The sequence below is a fragment of the Lepus europaeus genome, chromosome 18 (genome assembly GCF_033115175.1).
Source record: "Lepus europaeus isolate LE1 chromosome 18, mLepTim1.pri, whole genome shotgun sequence".
In the NCBI taxonomy this organism is placed as follows: Eukaryota; Metazoa; Chordata; class Mammalia; order Lagomorpha; family Leporidae; genus Lepus; species Lepus europaeus.
The window spans coordinates 53015370-53036448 of record NC_084844.1 but is presented as its reverse complement, the minus strand read 5'-3'; the positions used below and the strand labels follow the sequence as shown (position 1 = coordinate 53036448).

Below are 21079 nucleotides of genomic sequence, written 5' to 3'. Positions count from 1 at the left end.
GTGGGACCTCGGGCAGACCCTTGTCCTCTGGGCCGCAGGCTTTGCACCTGTCAACCACAGAGGCCAGACCGGATGACCCATGTCCCCGCTCTGGCTGGCAACCAAGATTCAGAGGCGCCCTCCCAGGAAGGTTCTCAGACAACTATGCCGGGAAATAGTCAATGACTGGCACCCTGGAAGGAAAAAAGCCTTTATTTGCACCATTTGCCAACATCTGAGGTGTCAATATTCCCACCAGGGCCAATTTTGAGCCACCTGCATGACACCCTGAACTCTAACTTGGGAAGAAATACACTCTGGCGCGAGCAGGTGCCAGCTGGCTCCTGCACGTCACCGATTCTCCGACACCACCTCTCTGTGCTCGATAAACTCACCCCAGACCTCTGGTTCACTTGGGATGTCGGCTGACAAAAGGCTTCCTCCTTTCCTGCACCCCACAGTACGCACCACTCTTGAGTGGAGACCACAAAATGGTGCAAGTGACACTCATCACACTCTTGCCCAGGGAGGTGCTGGCTTCCTGGAGGAGGGTACAAGAAGAGGCGGAACCTGCTGCCCTCCTGAGATGCCCACTGCTGCTCATTCCCATAATTCCCATATCCACAATCCATGCCATCCCGTACCCAACCCACGCCTGAGCTTTAGGGGCAGGGGACAGAGGAGCAGACAGCAGAGTGGGTAGCGGGGAGAGGGGACAGGCGAGCATCATCCCAGATGATGGAGGCTGGTGCCCCCCGAGTCTTGGAGCTGTGTTGGCCCTTCCAGTTCTGGAGGTCTATGTCCACAAGACGGAGGCTGCCTGGCCATTGGGCAATCGGTGCCCCAACCCCAGTGCTGGGCACCTCCTTGGTTCAATTCTCAACACAGCCCCCCAAAACCTCCAAGACACATGCTTCACCCCCCCCCCCCCAGGACTGCACCTAAGTACACAAAGCTGGCTCTGCCCAGCTGCTGACTACTGAAGGAGGGAGGGCAGAGGACAGGGTCCGAGGGAGCCACAGGCAGCTTCCAGACCAGACTTTCCTGGGCTCCCGGCGGGGGCCTAGGGATTTTGAGCTAAGAAGGGACCAAGGAGATCATTTAGCCCAATTCTTTGGTCCCAGCGAGAAGACTGGGCCTAGAGCTATCAGGTGGCTCCCAGGGCGTGGCGAAATACTCCTGATGCAAGCTCTTAAGTGAAGGACTGAATTGGTGGCCGCCACTCTTATTATTACTATTATTGTCACTGTCGGTCTGCAGTGGTTTCGAGCTGGTGCTATCAAAGCGATTCCTCCAGGCGCTGCCCCAGTCCCGGCCTCTGGGCTGGGAGGAGCTTTGTTCTCCCGAGCTCATGGCTGTGGGGGTCCCATTAGATGAGCCTGACAGTGTCAGGGCCTGGCCAGGGTACGCGGACCACCACTACACGTCCCCTCCCACCACAGCCCAGCCCAGGACCCCGGGAAGATCCAAGGGGCTCCAGACAGTGCTCTGGGCAGCAGCCTGCACCCTTCCCCATGTGCCTCTGCTAGCCAGGTTGCCGTGAGAGCTGTGCTACAGAGGGTGGGGACCCGAGAACGCCACTCTTCTGTCTCCCTGACACCTGTCACTGGTCCTGTTCTCATCAGCCACCCCCCACACAGCCCCAGTGGGAAGAGCTCAGAGGAGGGCTCAATATTCCACCCCCATGCGCCCCTCTGGCCTCCCAGCTCATCCCTTTATCCTGCTCAGGCCACAGCAGCCCCACCTGCAAAGGCCCAGCGACAGGGGAACAATGGGCCCCGGGTCCCACTCTGCAAACGGCTGTCTTTGTGCTCCTTGGGGTGACTGACGAGGCCCCTCGCTGAGGGGGAGGAGGCAGGGGCTCTCCTGGCCCCACTCACCCCCAGTCTTGACCTCTGCCCCCGCCCTTTGTGTAAGCCCAAAAAGGGGGGGGGGAGGAAGGGAGAAGGGGGAAAAAGAAGGCCAGGGAAAGGGAGGGAATAAGGAGGTGGAGGAGGGGATATAGAAGAGAGAGACGGGAAAGGGGGGGAGAATATGAATGAATGCACGTAAGAAATGAAGAAGATGCACTAATTTGTGCAGGGTCTCCAGGCCCAGGGGGCATCAACATGAAGTTGGACCATAAACAGTTGCCATTTCTGTGAGTCCCAAAGGCTCAAATCCATGAGCAACTCCGCACGTTTCAGCCTAACGCACGTGGATCAGCCTGGTATAAAGGCAGGTGCAGTGGGCAGGCCCCCACTCGCTGGGAGAGCGCCCCACGTGCCCTTGGCTGGATCTCTGGCTTCCTTTCCTGGACAGGAGGCTGTGGCCAGCTGGGTGGGCGACATCTGAGTTTAACCCAGGGGTTCTCCGCCAGCGGCTGCTTCCTCCCCCAGGGACATTGGATGACTGCTACTGGCCAGAGGCTGGGGCCGCTTCCACACTGTGCAGTGCAGCGAGCAGCACCCCCCGCCCCGCCACAGCAGATTCTCCCGCCCCGAGGTCCATAAACCCTGCTATAAACACCTCACATAACGGCCGAAGGTCTCGGCTTCCACTGCAGGGAGGCGTGGCAGGGACTGAAGGTGGTCCCTGATCCTCCCACCCCCCCAACACCACTCCCGACTGTGGAGAGGCTCAGAGCTCCCGCCCCACAGAGCCGCCGGCCAGGCCTCAGCCCCGCACACACGTGGCACTGCCTCTTCCTCAGGGACCTGTGAGGGTCATGGCCACAGCCTGGGCCGTATAGACAGGTGGCACTTACTGCACACCCCTTCACATTCGTTACATCTTCAAAAGCAGCTCAAGACTGGGGCCCTGGTGCACCTCTAAACAAGATGCTTTGTCTATGACATCATCACAGAATGTTTTCATAATCAGACCCAGTGAGCAAACCAAGAAGTTCTGAAACATGGGCTTGGCCAGCAGATGTTATGAAAGAATTCACTGTTGGTTTTGGTAGGTGTCATTTCAGGGACATGCTCTGAAATAGTTGGGGGTGAAACGTCATCACGTCTATGCTCTTCTGGAAAATTATCTCAGCAAAGACAGATTGTCGAAGCAAATCACGGCGCGATATTAACCGCTAAGTTCTGGTGACGGGAATGCGACCATCCTCCACTCTACATACTCGCCATACCTGAGATTCTTCATATGAAAAAAAATAACAATGAGTTAGGTCACACTTGGATTCTGAATACACAAGGAGCCCTCGAAAAGTTCATAGACAACGAGTGTGTATTATCAAAAACTATTATCAAAAAAATTCTTCTGCACCAAGCTCATCTCATTCCATTTTTCTACAACTTTCTGAGATACTAATTGACAGTAAAACTCAGCACCTGGGATAAATTTCATTTTAGGTCGAGCCAAGTGTTACCATGGAAGAAGGCCCAAGCAAACAAAAGGTTAAACAGGATCCCACGGGCAACGCTTGCTACCTTAAGGAAACACAGGGCCTCAGCGGCCTCCACTTCAGCACAACATGCAGTGGACAAGGAGCCAAGTCCATCTACAAAGGCCACAGCATCCCTCCACTGGGAGGGAACACGTGGGCTGGATCTGATGTGAGTCTGCCAGGCTCTCTCAGCCCTGGCACGATGGGCATTTGTGGCTGAACAACCACTTGTTACTGGGGCTGTCTCAAGCAGTGTAAGATGTTCTGCAGCACACACACACACACACACACTATCCTCTCTACATGCCCGCACCACCACCACCCACTCCCACCCCCTCCAGTTGTGACAAATCAAGACTGTCTCCTAATGTCCCCAAATGCCCTCTTCGGACAGAACAGCTCCTGATAGGGAACTACTGAGGCACACAAGGGTAATTCAAAGAGTATGTGGAAGACAGAAAAGTATTTTGGTGTAAAAAAAAAAAAAAATTGAGGGGCCGACACCGTGGCTCACTTGGTTTAGCCTCCACCTGCAGTGCCGGCATCCCATATAGGAGCCAGTTGCTCCTCTTCCAATCCAGCTCTCTGCTGTGGCCTGGGGAAGGCAGTGGAGGATGGCCCAAGTGCTTGGGTCCCGCACCCGCATGGAGACTGGGAGGAAGCACCTGGCTCCTGGCTTTGGATCAGTATAGCTCCAGCTGTAGTGGCCATATGGGGGGTGAACCAACGAAAGAAGACCTTTCTGTCTATAACTCTACCTGTCAAATTTTTAAAAAAATTGAAATCTATGCATGAACAGGTTTTTCAAAAGTTCATGGAAAACGCCTATTATGAAAACATTATTCACGGTTTTCAAAAATGCTTGGCACCAAAACAAATAATTCCATTGTCTAGGAACTTTCGGAAGCGTCCTCATACGAACATGGCAAATTTATCTAGGACACTCTGTAAAACTTTCCCTCTGGGTAACCTGGTTTTGTCACTTAGCAGCAGGTGCTATCTTTCCATTTAAATAGTCCCTACCTCACAATTATATGCATACCCTATTAGTGAGTCAGTAGACTCTACTGAAGGACAGTCAGGTTAGGTCCCAGTTTTTTTGTTATAAATGATGCTGCCATAATCTCTGTCACTCAGTCTTGGCATATCTCCGTGAGCGAAGGTTCTATGAGGGACCCTCAGGATATGTGATGCCAAATCACCCTTCATAAGACAACAGCAAGACACAGTTCCCTGCCAGAGTAGGTGAGCGACCCACTCCCCAGCCCTCTTCAACCCTGACCATTCGCTTGCTAAATGGCATCCAGTTCTGGCTGGCGCCGTGGCTTAACAGGCTAATCCTCCGTCTTGCGGCACCGGCACACCAGGTTCTAGTCCCGGTTGGGGTGCTGGATTCTATCCCGGTTGCCCCTCTTCCAGGCCAGCTCTCTGCTATGGCCCCAGGGAAGGCAGTGGAGGATGGCCCAAGTCCTTGGGCCCTGCACCCGCATGGGAGACCAGGAGAAGCACCTGGCTCCTGGCTTCGGATCAGCGAGATGCGCCGGCCGCAGCGGCCATTGGAGGGTGAACCAATGGCAAAAAGGAAGACCTTTCTCTCTGTCTCTCTCTCTCTCTCACTATCCACTCTGCCTGTCAAAAAAAAAAAAAAAAAAAAAAAGGCATCCAGTTCTAAGTGGTGTTCCTGTTGGTATTACTTCTTGATGCCTGTGTATTGCCATTTGTACCAATCCTCTGAATTTCTAGTTTACTTTCTCAGTCTGATTTAGCATTGGGAGCTCTCTCTCTCTCTGACCTGTAAAAGCTCTTTACTTACCGAGATGTCTAATTTTTGTTCAGCTGTGTACAAGTGTTCTCTTCGGCTTTCAGTCTGCCTTTGGTCTTACTTATGGATAGAGTTTTCTGCCCTCCAATATATTTCCGATCATATCTACTGAGTCTTCGCCTTTATGATTTCTTGCTTTTGCAACATAGAAAGGCATCCTCACGCCCAGATTACAATGATACTTGCATGTGTTTTATGCTGGAGCTTTAAGGACTCAATGAAGACATCGTAAACTCACTGCTGGTACACGGCGGGGAGCAGAAACCTAACCTTGCCATCATTTTTAAATCAAGAGCCAGTTTCCCCAGTCCCATGTATTGACGGATGCATCCTTTTCCTCGGTGATTAACAATCACAGCTTTACAACATCGAGTGTTTATGTTTACTCTGGAGCCTGTTTCTGGACTTTCTACACAGCTTCAGCGATCTCTCTGTTCCTGTGCCAGCCACACACTGATTTAAATATCCTGTTTACAATACTTTTAAATATCTGGTAAGGCAAATCACCCTTCATTAATCTTCTTTAAGAAAAACTCCTGGCTGGTCTCACACATTTATTTTCTAGCTGAACTTTAGAATCACATCCCACCCAACTGGTATTTTGACTAGAATTACGCTACGTTTATAGATTACTTCTGGGAGAATCGGTCTTGCTATGTTGATGACTATGTGCTTGGTGTTTTTGTGGCTCTTCTGAGTTTTTTGGTTTGTTTCCATTATCACAAACTGATGCACATTCATTGAGCACACACTAGAGGCCAAACTCCCCACTGTGTGCCACTGAACATGACACTGTTTTGTCACTACTTGTTGCCGATATAGGAAAAGTTACTGACCTTTAGATGTGAATTCTGTAATGTTCTGGAGAATTCTCACAAGTTCTAACAATTTTCAGTTGATTCTCTGCCAGCAGACTTTCAGCTTTTGTTTTTGAGAAAGACAGAATTCCCCTCCACTGGTTTTCTCTCCAGATGCCCCCAATGGCCAGGGCTAAGCCAGGAACTCAATCCAGGTCTCCCAACTATTGGAGCCATCACCACTGCCTCCCCAGGTCCACATTAGCAGGAAGTGAAGTCAGGTGCCAGAGCCAGGGATAAAACCCAGGCACTCTGATTTAAGATGTGGGCACCTTAGCAGGTGTCTTAACTATGAGGCTAAACACTTGCCCCATGTTCCCATCCCCACCTCTTTTATTATTAATGATGTCCATCCATTGTCTTTTCTAAGATGTATTTATTTGAAGGGGGAAATTTAGAGAAAGAAAGACAGCGAGATAGATATCTTCCATCTGCTGCTTCAATCCCCAAATGGCCACAATGGCTGGGGCTGGTCCAGGCAGAAGCCAGGAGACTGGAGCTCCATCCGGGTCTCCCATGTGGGGCCATCCATTTTCTGATATTAGCTGCCCTTACTCCAGATGTCTACGACTAAAGGGACAGAACTCTGCTGACTGTTTTCCCAGACCTGTGGCCTCGGTCTCACCCATGGCCAACCAACCACACTCACAAGAGCCCCTTTAACTCCCCCCTCCTTCCCAATCAGACACTTGAGATTGTCATCTCTCCTGGTAGGATATTACAAGGATTTTTTTTAGTTATCCTAAACTGATCAAACCACATAATTTTGAAAGGCAGAATAACGGAGTGGCCAATATCACTCCCAGTCTCAGAGGCCAGGCGACCATGGCTGGAATCCCAGAGACACTGCTTACTCCTGCTTGCTACCTCTGTGCCTCAGTTTCCTTCCATGTAAAATGGGGGTAATGGCAGCCCCACCTCACACAGGTGGAAGAGACTTGTCAGATGACTATTAATATAGAGCATGGAGAACAGCGCCTGGCTGAGCGAACTTCACAGACACCAACGCTTACAGTTCTTTGTCATTCACCAGAATCCATTTAACTTTTTAAAAATCCATTTTTAGGGGGCCGGAGCCGTGGCTCACTTGCCTAATCCTCCGCCTGCAGCGCCAGCATCCCATATGGGCACTGAGTTCTAATCCCGGTTGCTCCTCTTCCAGGCCAGCTCTCTGCTATGGCCCGGGAGGGCAGTGGAGGATGGCCCAAGTGCTTGGGCCACTGCACCCACAAAGGAGACCAGGAAGAGCCTGGCTCCTGGCTTTGGATCGGTGCAGTGCCGGCCGTGGCGGCCATTTGGGGAGTGAACCAACGGAAGGAAGACCTTTCTCTCTCTCTCTCTCTCTAACTCTACCTGTCAAATAAAAAAAAAAAATCCATTTTTAACAGAGAGAGAGAGAGAGAGAGGCCTTCCATCCATCCGCTGGTTCACTACCCAATTGACTGCAATGGCCGGAGCTGCACTGATCTTGAAGCCAGGAGCTTCCTCCAGGTCTCCCACACTGGCACAGGGGACCAAGGACTTGCACCATCTTCTACTGCTTTCCCAGGCCACAGCAGAGAGCTTGATCTGAATGAAGAGGAGCAGCAGGGACCTGAACCGGCGCCCACATGAGATGCCGGCACTGAAGGTGGTAGCCCCCCCTCCATTTATCTTTCCTACTGGGTCTGGTCTACTCTTGTGAGGTAATACCCATTAATACCTGTCTGATGGTGTTAATGACCTCACTGGTCATTTACCAAAGCAGCCAAGCCTGGACAGCTGGACACCAAGCTCCATATCACTCTCCGAAAACCAGCGCCCTGGTTCATTCGTGCACCTCCTTTCCCGTGCACCTCCCGCCAGGGGTCCCCTCTGGAGAACACAGGTCACCGTATCCCTCACCAGAGACTCAAGGAACCACGGTCTCATCAGACGGCTATGAGGGGAGAAAGCAGCTGCAGGCTAGCACGACCCCAAGCAGCATGCCCCCAGCGATGTGACTGGAAGGCAGTGGAGCTTCCACTCCCATGCGCAACGCATCAGCTATTTCTGCCTGGAGACAGTGGGAGCTAAGACAGCTCCCTACCCCCAAAAGGCTCCCCGTGAGTGAGGCGACAGGAGGACAAGGATGTCTCCATTGCTGCTGGTGCCCAAAGTCTTATCTCAAGGCATGGCTTCCATGAACCCCAACCCTGGACCAAACAAGATTCACTTCACACTTAAACTCTGACCTGAAACATTTTGTAGATAAATTTTTTTAAACGCAACACATAAAATTCACCATTGTAAAGTGTCCAACTCAGGAGCATTAATTCCACTCACAACACTGTAGAGCCATCACCCATCAAACAGCCACACTCCCCGTTCCCTCTCATCATTTTCTTATCCTGGATGTTTCCTATAAATGGAATCGCACAATACATAGCCGTTGTGTCTGGTTTCTTTCACTCAGCACAATGGTTTTGTGATGCACCCACCTCAAAAACAACTGTGGCATATTTTTCATGTGGTTGGGGTATGTCACCGGTATGTCACTTCTTGTTATGGCTGAACAATTCCCACTGTGTGGAGATGCCACGTTCTGTCTACATATTCACCCACTGATGGACACTTGGGCTATTTCCACTCTTTGGCTATCATGCGGTCAGGTACTTGCCCTTTAATTGATTTCTGGTCCTTGGCACTCTGCTTGGGTCTCCCAGCACCTGCTGGAAGCAGTCCGCTTGGTTGCTCCCTGCCTTATGCAGCCCAGCTGGTTACTCCCAACCTCTTCTCAAAAGCTTAAGAGCTGACCGCCCACACCTGTGCACACCCAGCTCCCACCTTCCTGGGTGAGAAGCTGCAAGAACCTTAGCTTGGCTCACCCGCCACGACCCTGTGGCGTAGGTTTCAGGTGGTCTCATCCTTTTTCTCTTTAATCACTCACAACAGGTCCACCATTGAATAGAAGGCATCACTTGGATCATCTCATTTAGGCCTCTCAACAACCTTACGAAGCACGATTCCTGGGAACGCCATTACAGAGCAAGCAACGGCCAGAACTCAGGGCTCAAGCTCTCGATTTCGGCATCTTTTTCTCCCCCCAATCCCTCCCGCCAACACCTCACCAATAACGCATTCAATTCCTCTCAGCGCATTTTCTCCAACTTCACCCAACCTATTTCCTAACTGGGTAAACGCAAGTATAAAAGAGAACAACTCAGGCCAGGCTCCAAGTCTGTAAAAACCCGGCCTCCTTGATTAGAAATGCAGAGGTGCCGAGAAGCCACCAGATCTGACAGCGCTAAGGTTTGCCCTGCCCCTCACACACCTGTAGCACCTGGGCCGAGGTGTTCCTCCAGTAGGTTCCACCAAGGTCTGTTCTAGGCTCTGCCGAAGGGGTGCCAGGGTCCCCAGGCTGGGGCTGCAGGAGCACTTGGCAAAAGGGACCAGGAAGGACCCCAAACATGGCGAGTGCAATGGGAGACAGAGCAGGGAGAGGACTCCCTGTGTGGGGTGGGAGCCCAGGAAGTGGCTGGCTCCTCGCTTCTCAGCCTCCAGTCTGGGTCCAGCTCCCACTCACAACGGCAGCTGTGCCCTTTCAAATGGCGACGGCCAGCAAGGATGGCCCTTCCCTCTTCCGGATTTCTTGGTTTCACTTCCGGGTCAGAACCCCCGCAGCCGAGGAGTGGAGTCAGCTGGCGCGTGGCTCTTCCCGAGTCTGCTACCCAGTGACTTCACACGGGGCAGTGCCAAACCAGCCACGGTGCCCCCAAGGAAAGCAGCAGGAGCTGCAAGTCTGACCCTCCCTGGCCAGGGGTTAAATATTTAGGCGCACACACGGCCCCCTCTGCAACAAATCATGGGAGACTATGATCACCATGGGATGAAGGAGGGCGAATGGGTATTTCTGAGCATGAAGACAACCCAGTGCAGGAAGAAGCTCCTTCCTAATGCTGGGAGTCCGGGCAGGAGGCCCCGGCCACCTTCATTCTTCAACAGGGGGAGGGGAGAGAAAGTTCAAGAAGCGCTGCATTGCCCAAGTGCCCAGTGCCAATGACCAATTAACCCCCAATTCCTGGCTCCAAACCAGTGCTCCTGCCACGGAACCAAGTGGCCTCCACAAAACCAAGCAATCTGCAAGTCAAGACTTCCCTTGCACTGGTAGATGGGGCCAGGTGCGGGGTCCCCACACCCAGGGCAGCCTTGGGCACAGCGCCCTCTTGGAATGGAGGGGAAGGGTCCTCTCTCCCTCCCTGCCTGTCTCCCTCCCCTGGCCCCACGGTCCTTGCTGTCTCCCCCCGTGACGGCTTGCCAGCTCATTCGCTCAGGGAGCAGGTGAGGAACATTCCCCGAGTGAGCTGGCCCTTCAAGGGGACTAGTTCAGGGTGAGGTTATGTCCATCAGCCTTCAGAACACATTCCTGGCTTATTAATCTCTCCCTTCTGTTACGCAGGCGAAAGTAAATAAGCTGTTCTCAGGCGGCCTGGGGTGGGGGGGCTCCCCTATTTAAACACAACAAGAGCCAGCAGGTTTGTAGGTACTGAGCTCCCAGGCCCTCTTCCCGGGGGGTCTTCCTGGCCTCCTGCCCACAACCTCCAGCCCAGCCAATCTGCAGTGGGAGGCCCCACTGGCCAGGGCTGGGGCCCTGGGGGTGGCTCCCAGTCTCCAGAGAGAGAGCAAGCAGAGGCCCAGCATCTGGGGACCACCAGAGCAAGGCAGCCAGGGTCTAGCAAAAACACTGGCTGCCAACTTCAAACCCCACTCAGTCTCTCTGCTGGGAAAGTTCTTTGTTAACAGTGTTTATCTGCTGCTTGCTTCAGTTGGAAGCATATTTTTAAAGGCTCAGAATTTAACAAGTAGGGGCCAGCGGTGTGACGTAGTGGGTAAAGCTGCCACCTGCAGTACCGGCATCTCATATGGGCGCCAGTTCGAGTCCCGGCTGCTCCACTTCCAATCCAGCTCTCTGCTATGGCCTGGGATAGCAGTGGAAGATGGCCCACGTCCTTGGGCCCCTGCATCTGCATGGGAGCTCCTGGCTTCGGATCAGAGCAGCTCTGGCCAGTGTGACCAACTGGGGAGTGAACCAGTGGATGGAAGACCTCTCTCTCTCTCTCTTTCTCTCTCTCTCTCTCTTCTCTCTCTCTTCTCTCTCTGTGCTCTGTGTAACTCTGACTTTCAAATAAATAAATAAATAAATAAGTAAACAGCAACCAAATCAAAAAGGGTCAGAGAAGCGAATGAACCAGCCAAGGTCTGCTAAGGGGCACATTTCAGAGGAGGATGTACCAGGTGTTGGTAAGCAACTACTTGGGACTCTCGGGCCTGGTAGAACCCAGAGCCTCCAATGCTTTTGTGGCCTGCACAGAAATCTCAGGAGTTCCCCATCCCTTGTTGTGTTGTTGTTACTGTTGTTGTTTTTAATTTCCCTCCATTTCTTCATTCCTTATTTGGAAGGGAAAAATGCCAAACAACCCTGCAAGAAACCCAAAATCAGGCTGCAGGAACTTGGGAGATGGGGGGGGTGGGGGGTGGGATGGGGGTGGGAGAGAAGGGAAGAGAAGAGAAAGAACGTGCATTAAGCTGTGACTTGCAGGAGGTCAGCGTTGTGCGGTGAGATAAGCCATTGCCTGCACCACCAGCATCCCATATAGGCCCCAGTTTGACACCCGGCTGCTTCACTTCCAATCCGGCTCCCTGCTAATGTGCCTGGGAAAGCAGCAGAAGATGACCCAAGCGCCTGGGCCCCTGCACCCATGCAGAAGACCTGGATGAAGCTCCTGGCTCCTGGCTCCTGGCTTTGGCCTGGCCTAGCCCCGGCTGTTGTGGCCATTTGAGGAGTGAATCAGCAAATGGAAGACCTCTTTCTGTCTTAATCTCTCTCTTTCTCTGTAACTCTGCCTTTCAAATAAATCTTCAAAAAACAGATTTGCCCTTGGATGCATTGTGTCACAGCCCCTGCTCAGGGCCTTACAACATGCACAGAGCCCCAGGAGCTTGTCCAAGTGAGTCCCACGTCAGGCAGTGGCTGATACCAGATCAGGGACAGCAAAAACTGAGATGGCATTTAAATGTCTTTAGCTTCAAAACTGCTGCCCCTGGAGCTGAGTTGCTTTGTCCTCTGAGCTTGGCTGGGACAGGGAGAGTTTCCTCCCCCAACCACCCCTGCTCTGCAGCTCTGCCCCCCCACCCCAGCCGTGCAGGTACCCCTGGTGCTGCTGCTTTCAGACCTCTCTCATCGCCACTTCTACACGTGGCTCGACAAAGGTACCGGAAGACTTGGCAAACAACCCAAGACCAAACCATGTTTGCCCTGCCCCAGAGTGGCCCCCAGCATGCCCTGGGATGCATTCTGCACCTCCCATCTGATGACTATTGGCCTCCTGGACACAGGCAAGTTCTGAGTCTGTTTCCTCCCACTTTCCCAGTGCACTGCCTCCACATGCAGACTCTTCATTCTCAAACCTGCAGGCCACCTCCTGACTCTGCAAGCTCCCCTATACCTCCGGACAGTTCTGTCTGCAGAGGGCCAGGGTCTCCAGAGTGGACACACATGCCCAGGACCAGGACCCTGGGTGCAGGCCTGGATTGCTCTCAATCAGGCACCTGGCCAGCAGGGCTCCGTGCCCTCTGCATGGCCAAAGCCGGGACACAGAATCATTCTTGCACTGAGGACTGGTGGAGCCCAGGGACCTCTTTCTCAGACTGGTGTTTTTTGATGCTAAACTACGGATGGTCCCCAACTTACGATGGTGGCGCTTAACAATTTGCCAGCTTTACCACGATGCAGGAGTGATACGCACTCAGTAACAATCATACTTGGAATTTCAAATGTTGACCCTTTCCTGCACTAGCAAGAGGCAGTTCCGTCCTTTTGGGCCATGCTGGGCGGCAGCAGCGAGTGCAGCTCCCCGACAGCCAACAGCACAGCACTGTGTCGCTGAGAAGCCCGGGAGCTCACGTATGGTCAATACATTTCAACTCACGACATTTTCAGCTTATGATGGGTTAATCAGGAGTCGCCCCACCTTAAGTCAGAAGCATCTGTACAGAGGGCTACGAAAGAAACCGGCAGCGCTCAAGTCTAGTTTTCCAGATAGCTTTAAAAACTCAGATGGATGGCACAGTTTTGTTATTTGTACTTCTTTCGTAAAACTTAAAAACATGCATTTGAGAAGCAGACAGAGAGAGACAGCTCCCATCTGCTGGTTCACTCCCTAAATGCTTGCAATGGCTGGGGCTGGGCCAGGCTGAAGCCAGGAGCCAGGGACTCCATCCAGATCTCCCATGTGGGTGGCAGAAACCCAACCTCCTTGAGCCGGCCTCTGCTGCCTCCCAGGAGCACATTAGAAAGAAGCTGGAGTTAGGAGCCAAAGCTGGATAGCAAAGCCAGGCACCGCGAGGTGGGATGTGGCCGTCGTAACCACCGCTAGGCCACGCACCCAACCTCTGCTTCTCTTCCCAATGATTCTGACTCAGGCCCCAGCCGCAGGTCCAGTCACTCATTCTGAAGCAATCATCAGAAACATTTCGTGATGTCTACACCACCAAGAACATGCTGTGAACATCGCTGTGAATCCTACCGACGACCATGCCTCAGGCAGTGTGGACGGCTGTGGCCTGGCGCCTGCCTTCACCATGCAATGAATGCTAAACCTGCAGTTAGAGGCGAGTGGCGCTGAAGACGTGATTCTCTTCCCGTGCCAGCCCCCGGCCCCCAGGCTCTGCCGGCGTGCCCCTGTGCCCGCGACCAGGCGTGGCCCCTTTCTTTTCCATAGGCCCAAGAAGGGGAGACACCCTCAGCTCAGACGACGGCAGCTTCTGAACCTTGTGGATGAGTGGGGGGAGCTCCACTTTTGTTCTCCAGGTTTAGGAGAGAGACTTAGCCTTTGGGGGTCCCCAGACAGTGGCTCCATCCTCTGCACGGCTGTGGGTATGGAGGTGTCTGGGTCTCCTAGGCCCCCCTCTCCCTTGCCCCTTCCCACCCCACCCCAGAGCAGATGTGACAATGAGTAGCCCTGGGGACCAGCTTACCTTCAGGTTCCTCCACGCTGCTGGCCGCAGTGGTGGGCGGGGCCACAGGGATCTCTTCGTAAGGGTGAGGACGGGGAGGAAGGGAAGACAAGAAGATGATGTTACCTAGAGCTAGGAAGACAACTGGCCCAGCAGAGACTCCTCCCAACCTGCCTGCGATCTGTTCTCCCCCGTCCTCTCCCCAGCTCAGGAAGAGGAAAGTCGGGGAGAAGAAGAGCCTGCAGCAGGTCCTGGGGGACCCTGGGCACTCTGTGAAGGCTGTCCTGGCAGGAAGGTCACAGCTCCAGGCTGCAGAGGGGGGAGAAGGCAGGAGCGAGCTGGCGGCATTCAGCCCTGACCTGGCTCCACAGCCCAGTGCCCGGCTCTGGTATTTGTGGGTCATCAACTCAGAGGGAAGGGATGGCAGAGAGGGGCTTCCCCAGGCCTTTCTGCTCCCTGGGGTTGGTTTCTCACACCAGGAGAGGGGAGCCTGCAACCCTGGCCCCAGCTCCCGAGGGCGTGCATCTCCCAACCTAAGACATTTCCTTAGTGGACGGACGGGATGCAGGTGTAGAGGGTGGAAGACCCTGAGAAGCTTTATTTAGCTTAGTCTTTCTGCCTGGGAGAGCAATTCGCTCCAGCTACATCCAGGGCCCGACCCCGTGCTCCCCACTGCACGTGGATCCAGTGGCCAGGCCCGGAAGTTGGGCTTCCTCTTGCCAGACAAGGTCATACCACGGGCTACAAGTCCTCAAGGGGAGGGGACCTTGAACCCCACTGACTTTTTAGGGTAACTCTTCTCTCTGATCCTAGCTCAGCTGGGGCCTGAGGCTTGGTGGGTGGGGAGGAATCCTCAGGCCGGGGTGCGGATCTGAGAGTCACCCGCAAGACGAGGCGGGGGTGCAGACCTCAACGTGGAGCCCAACCTTGCTGCTGGGTGATTGTATGGGCAATTGCTCCCCACGACTCCCTGTCACAATGGCTCGCTAGGAAGCCAGGCCTTGTACCAGGCCCTTCCTTAGCCCTGAGAGGGCAACTGGTCCCAGTACAAACATTCCAAAGACAGCACCTGAATGGCACAGGCTGCAAGTCCATGAGTCGGGCCAGGACCAAGAGCCAAGGAGCCACACGGGGCACCCGGCCTCAGCACCCACACAGGCCTGGCTCAGGAAGGGGCACGGAGGGCCAGAGCACCTGGGCACTGTGCAGGCGCCAGGAACTGGGGATCCTCAGAAGGGGTTCATGGGCATCCTGGGATGGAGCCCAGGTCTTCAGGCTGCCAGGTGGGCGTGCCCTTTGGGGATGGAAGGGAGGAAACACAGAGTGGGGTGGAAAGTGAGGTCTCACTCCCCACCGCCCCGCGGGTTTCAGTCTGATTTGACACATTCGCTCCTGGTTTAAGCGTGTTCCTTCCACGTGGGAATTGGAAGGGTGGGCCCAGCTCTTTCTGGACAACCTGGCAGCTCCTGGCTCTTTTTTTTTTTTTTTTTTTTTTTTTACAGGCAGAGTGGACAGTGAGAGAGAGACAGAGAGAAAGGTCTTCCTTTGCCATTGGTTCACCCTCCAATGGCCGCTGCGGTTGGCGCGCTGCGGCTGGCGCACCGCGCTGATCCGATGGCAGGAGCCAGGTGCTTCTCCTGGTCTCCCATGGGGTGCAGGGCCCAAGGACTTGGGCCATCCTCCACTGCACTCCCTGGCCACAGCAGAGAGCTGGCCTGGAAGAGGGGCAACCGGGACAGGATCGGTGCCCCGACCGGGACTAGAACCCGGTGTGCCGGCGCCACAAGGCGGAGGATTAGCCTAGTGAGCCGCGGCGCCGGCTTCCTGGCTCCTTTTAAAGGGGGACCTTAGTTCCTCGAGGCTTCTCAACCCCGATGCTTCCTAACCCCCAGCTTCCTAACAGCGTTCGCTTCTGAGCGTGTGGACAGAGAGAAGAGAAGGATTTCTGTTTTTATTTTTTTGCAAGTCTGACAATTGGACGTTCTCATGAAAACCATTCAACCTGCTCTGCCCCCGCTGGAGATACCAAGCTCCAGTTTCCAGACTGGGACTCGGGTCAGGTGCTCACAGTCGGCCCTGGGAACGCCCACATAGAAACAGCTCCCGATTTGGAAGCTGCCCCATCCGATGCAGCCCAGGTGTGCCAGCGGCAAAGGCCACACCTGATCAGACAGGTAGAGTGTGGCCCGTCTCAGGCTCCGGTCTCGTGGGAAAAAAGCTTATTCAAGGAAATGAGTGGGGTCCCAGCTGGTGCCCAGCCTGCGGTATTCTGTGCCAGCAGCCAGCAGACATGCACCCGCGTGTGACCCGCAGGTAGCACCAAACCCCCAGAGGCCGGCCACTCAGAGCTCAGGGGGCTGCACATCTCTAAAGCAGGGGTCGGCTGGCTTCCGAAAGGGGCCAGGCGATAGGTGGTTGAGTCTGCAGGCCACACTGTCCATGTTAAAAAGTGCGGGATTCTGGCCGGCGCCGTGGCTCAACAGGCTAATCCTCCGCCTTGCGGCGCCGGCACACCGGGTTCTAGTCCCGGTCGGGGCACCGATCTTGTCCCGGATGCCCCTCTTCCAGGCCAGCTCTCTGCTGTGGCCAGGGAGTGCAGTGGAGGATGGCCCAAGTGCTTGGGCCCTGCACCCCATGGGAGACCAGGATAAGCACCTGGCTCCTGCCTTTGGATCATTGCGGTGCGCCAGCTGCGGCGGCCATTGGAGGGTGAACCAACGGCAAAGGAAGACCTTTCTCTCTGTCTCTCTCTCTCACTGTCCACTCTGCCTGTCAAAAAAAAAAAAAAAAAAAAGTGCGGGATTCTGGTGTCACAGCACAAACACGGCCACAGACGGCGGCGTGTCAACAAACATGCGTGGCTGCATGCCAATAAAACTTTATGGACACCGAGCTTTGAACTGCATGGAATTCTCCTGTCCTACAATAGTGCCGTCCTTTTGATTTTTGCTTTTGTTTCAACCAATACGAAAGGTTAAAAAAAAAAAAAGGGGGCCGGCGCCGTGGCTCAATAGGCTAATCCTCCACCTTGCGGCGCCTGCACACCGGGTTCTAGTCCTGGTCGGGGCACCGGATTCTGTCCCAGTTGCCCCTCTTCCAGGCCAGCTCTCTGCTGTGGCCAGGGAGTGCAGTGGAGGATGGCCCAAGTGCTTGGGCCCTGCACCCCATGGGAGACCAGGATAAGTACCTGGCTCCTGCCTTTGGATCAGTGCGGTGCGCCAGCTGCGGCGGCCATTGGAGGGTGAACCAACGGCAAAAAGGAAGACCTTTCTCTCTGTCTCTCTCTCTCTCACTATCTACTCTGCCTGTCAAAAAAAAAAAAAAAAGAAAGAAAGAAAAGAAAAAAAAAAAGGACCATACAAAAACCAGGCAGCAGCCAATTCCCTGGGCCAGGCACAGCTGAGTGCAGCCCCTGGGCGTCAGCCTGTGTCCCTGGAGGCTGCCTCATTTGCTAAGCTTCGCTCTTCCTCCTGCCGCCCTGCCTCGGTTTAGATCGGCTCTGCCCAAGGAATCAACAAGGCCAAGGCCAGGAGCCACCTCTCAGCCAGGGTTAACGCTCTGCCCCTGACTCCAGCAGGCCGCTACCAGTCGTAAAATACTGAAACCCCTCTGCCATCCTGCTCACCCCTTCCCACGTTCCAGCAACCCAGGGACTAACAGCAGTCCCCATGGGGGTTCCTAGGATCCTCAGGGTGCCACCACCCTTCACAAGGGCCCCAGGTGTCACCCCTTCCCACGTTCCAGCAACCCAGGGACTAACAGCAGTCCCAATGGGGGTTCCTGGGATCCTCAGGGTGCCACCACCCTTCACAAGGGCCCCAGGTGCTGGGGGTGGGATTCCCTGCCTGGCTTCTCTCAAAAGGGCCCAGGCTTTCCATCCTTTCTGTTCTGAACCCACCAGAGCCAGGGGCATTACCAGAATCTCCATGGCAGCACCGGCAGCCGTAGGCCCACCCCCTAGGTCTGCGCTCAAGGTGGGATCCAGGGAATGAGACAGGTGCCGACAGGACCTTGCTTCCCCCCATACACCCCTATCCTCTCCGCCCCAGAGCAGGACACTCAGCGTCTGTCAGGACAGAGGCCTGCAGACAGGCTGAGCGCCCAGGCCTGGGAGCTTCCCATGGGGGCTTACTGAGCACCAGGCACTGGTGCCCAGCATGGAGTGCTAAACCCCGCTGGACATTGGGACCCAGTGTTAGCGAGGGAGCATCCCCTCCCAAAGATGGCGGCGCGGGAGCGTGGGGTCTCCACGTACTGATGCATGGGGCGATGGGGGAGCGGCTCTGCTGGTAGCCCTTGGCACAGCGGTTGCAGGTGATGCCCGTCACGCCGTCCTTGCAGGGGCACTGCCCGGTGGTCTGGTTGCAGGTTTTGCCAGCAGCTCCCACGGGGTGGCAATCACAGGCTGTGGATGACACACGACAGGAGGGTCAGAGGGGCGGGAAGGGACCCAGAGACCCCACCATGAGAGATGAGCAGAGATGGGGTGGAGCCCACGCACGTTCCCAGAGCTCTGATGCTGGCCACTCGCCCACCTGGAAGTGGACAGTGACAGTCAGATGGACCGACTTGAATTGACAATTTTGGTGACAGCCGGGAGGGAAAGCTGGGGAGCCCGCCTGAAGCCCCAGGGGGAGGGAAGTATTTAGACGTGTCTCCCCACAGCCCTGCGTATGCCCAAGTCGGGCAGTTGGGATGTGGAGGTGCAGCTGCACCTTCCCCACCACGGGGCAAGTCTGTGTGTTTCAGTCCCTGCCCTCACCTGGCTCCTGGCCCTCTGGGTGAAGAAATGGGGTCTGGGGCCTGCTGAAACCCCCGGGGTCTGCCACATCAGGGGGAGGCCGGGGGAAGTGTGTGCACAGCCCCCACCCCACCCTCCAGGCTGCTGCCTCTGACCCTGCCTGGCAACCAGGTGGTCCAAAGCTTCGGCTTATGGAGCATAAAACCCATCCCCTTCAGCACTAGAAAAGGACACAATAATAATTTACAATTATTTTAAATACACGAAGACTGGAGAGGCCAAGGAACCTTCAGGAAGGGAACAGCCAAGCACAGAGAGGAAAGGCTGTGAGGTCAGTGTCCCTCCCCACTGGTTCTGAAAGGCATGGAGAGCTGGGGTGGCCCACCCTGTCCTGCTGTATCCTGAGGCCTCCTGCTATGTGCCTAGGACCCAATCCCAGGACTGGGAAAGACCACAGTGGGACAGCTCTCCACCACTACCATGATGCCCCGGACAGGACAGCGACATCAGCAGGTGCATAGCTCCATAGGATTCCCTGCTCTACCTGCCCCACCCCAAACCAAGACAGTGGACTCAGTATGGGCAGAGAGGGAAGACAGGATAGAAGAGGCAGGTGTTCTGTCAATCCCCCTCCACAATCCAGGAGGCTGGGAGAAGTGGGGGCATTGCCTGCAGGAAGGAATCCAGTAGGAACATCAACTGGTGCCATAATCCACAGGCCAAAAATAGCCAGGAAAACAGGTGAGAGTAGAGATCTTAAAAAGAGCTAAGTTAGAATTTTCCCAGGAGACACTGCTGGGGTGAGGGCGGGAGTCTGTTGGTGTCTTGGGAGTGGCTAATGAGGAGGCTGAGGAAGAGGAGGGAGGGGAGCAGAAGTGAGAAGAATGTGAGGAATTGTTTGTGGTGGTTGTGTCTGGATAGGCAAATATTTCTAGAAACACTCAGTGTGAGGGTCCTGGCCGTGGGCACCCCTGTGGGCACAGGGATGCAGGGGATGCACGCCCTGGCTCCCCACACTTCAGGAAACAGCAAGCTAAGTGGGCAGCTCCAACCTCGTCCCTTACAGAGGAGAAACACCTGTGTTAGGACCCTGCTCCTTAGAGCTGCCCTACTCTCAAGTTCAAGTCCCATCCAGCTTTGTTGAATGTACCAGAACACATACATTTTAATGTTCACTTATTTTCATCTTTTTTTTTTTTTTTTTGACAGGCAGAGTTAGACAGAGAGAAAGAGACAGAGAGAAAGGTCTTCCTTCCACTGGTTCACTCCCCAAATGGCCGCTACGGCCGGAGCTGCGCCGATCCGAAGCCAGGAGCCAGGTGCTTCCTCCTGGTCTCCCATGCAGGTGCAGGGCCCAAGCACTTGGGCCATCCTCCACTGCCTTCCCGGGCCACAGCAGAGAGCTGGACTGGAAGAGGGGCAACCGGGACAGAATCCAGTGCCCCAACCGGGACTAGAACCCGGGGTGCCGGCACCGCAGGTGGAGGATTAGCCAAGTGAGCCATGGTGCCGACCCATTTTCATCTTCTTGAAAGGCACAGAGAGAGAGAGAGAGAGAGAGATCATTTCTATCTGCTGATTCACTCCCCCAATGCCTGCAACAGCCTGGGCTGAGCCCATGTAAAGCCAGGAGCCTGGAACTCCCTCCAGGTCTCCTACCCACACACTGCCTTCCCACACACATCAGCAGGGAGCAGGATGCAAAGCAGAGCAGCCAGGACTTGAACCGGCACTCCCATATGGGACGCAGCATCCCAAGAGGCGGTTTAACCTGCTGCACCACAACACCCACCCCTGGATTTATTTTTTAATTGAATCTCAGTAAAAAGACAAGACCCATCTTTGACAGCCCACAGGGACACACCAAGGACAATGGTGGTGCTGACAGGCTGGCTGGAGAGGGCCTGATGTGTCCTGGTACTTCCCCCGTACTCGTTCTCTGTGATGGGAAGGCTGTCTGCACGTGGACAGCTGTCTTGAGCTGGCTGTGCCCAGCCCCACTGGCATGTGGTGACTCCAGGGGCCCAGGCCAGCTGACCTCCCTTGGCCTGCTGGGAACCCCAAGCTCCACGCTAGGACATTCTCTCCTGGGTGCTGATGGAACACAGCCATGCACCAGTAACTTCTGGGTCCCCGGATGTGGCTGCTGGAGAGAGGTCAGGAAAGGTGGTTCCATCACTGGGGTTTTTCGGAACCAAGTCAAGCACTAGCACCAGCCTCAGCCCAGGTCCTCAGTGTCTTGGCAGGAGCTGGCCTGGAGCAGCCCCTAGAGGGAGGCTGCCCAGCTGCCTGGGCTGGCACATTGCCGGGAGGGGCCAGGTGCCAGC

The 21079-nt window shown here is 54.8% G+C and overlaps 1 protein-coding gene across 1 annotated transcript in view; it reads right to left on the bottom strand.

The window, feature by feature from the left end:
* NTN1 (netrin 1) overlaps positions 1–21079 on the bottom strand; it is a 197899-nt gene that overhangs the window by 35335 nt on the left and 141485 nt on the right. The window contains exons 4-5 of the mRNA XM_062216133.1: positions 18267–18416; positions 14033–14086 (exon numbers count right to left, since the gene is read on the bottom strand). Coding sequence (XP_062072117.1) covers positions 14033–14086; positions 18267–18416 — 204 coding nt within the window. The remainder of the gene's footprint in view (positions 1–14032; positions 14087–18266; positions 18417–21079) is intronic.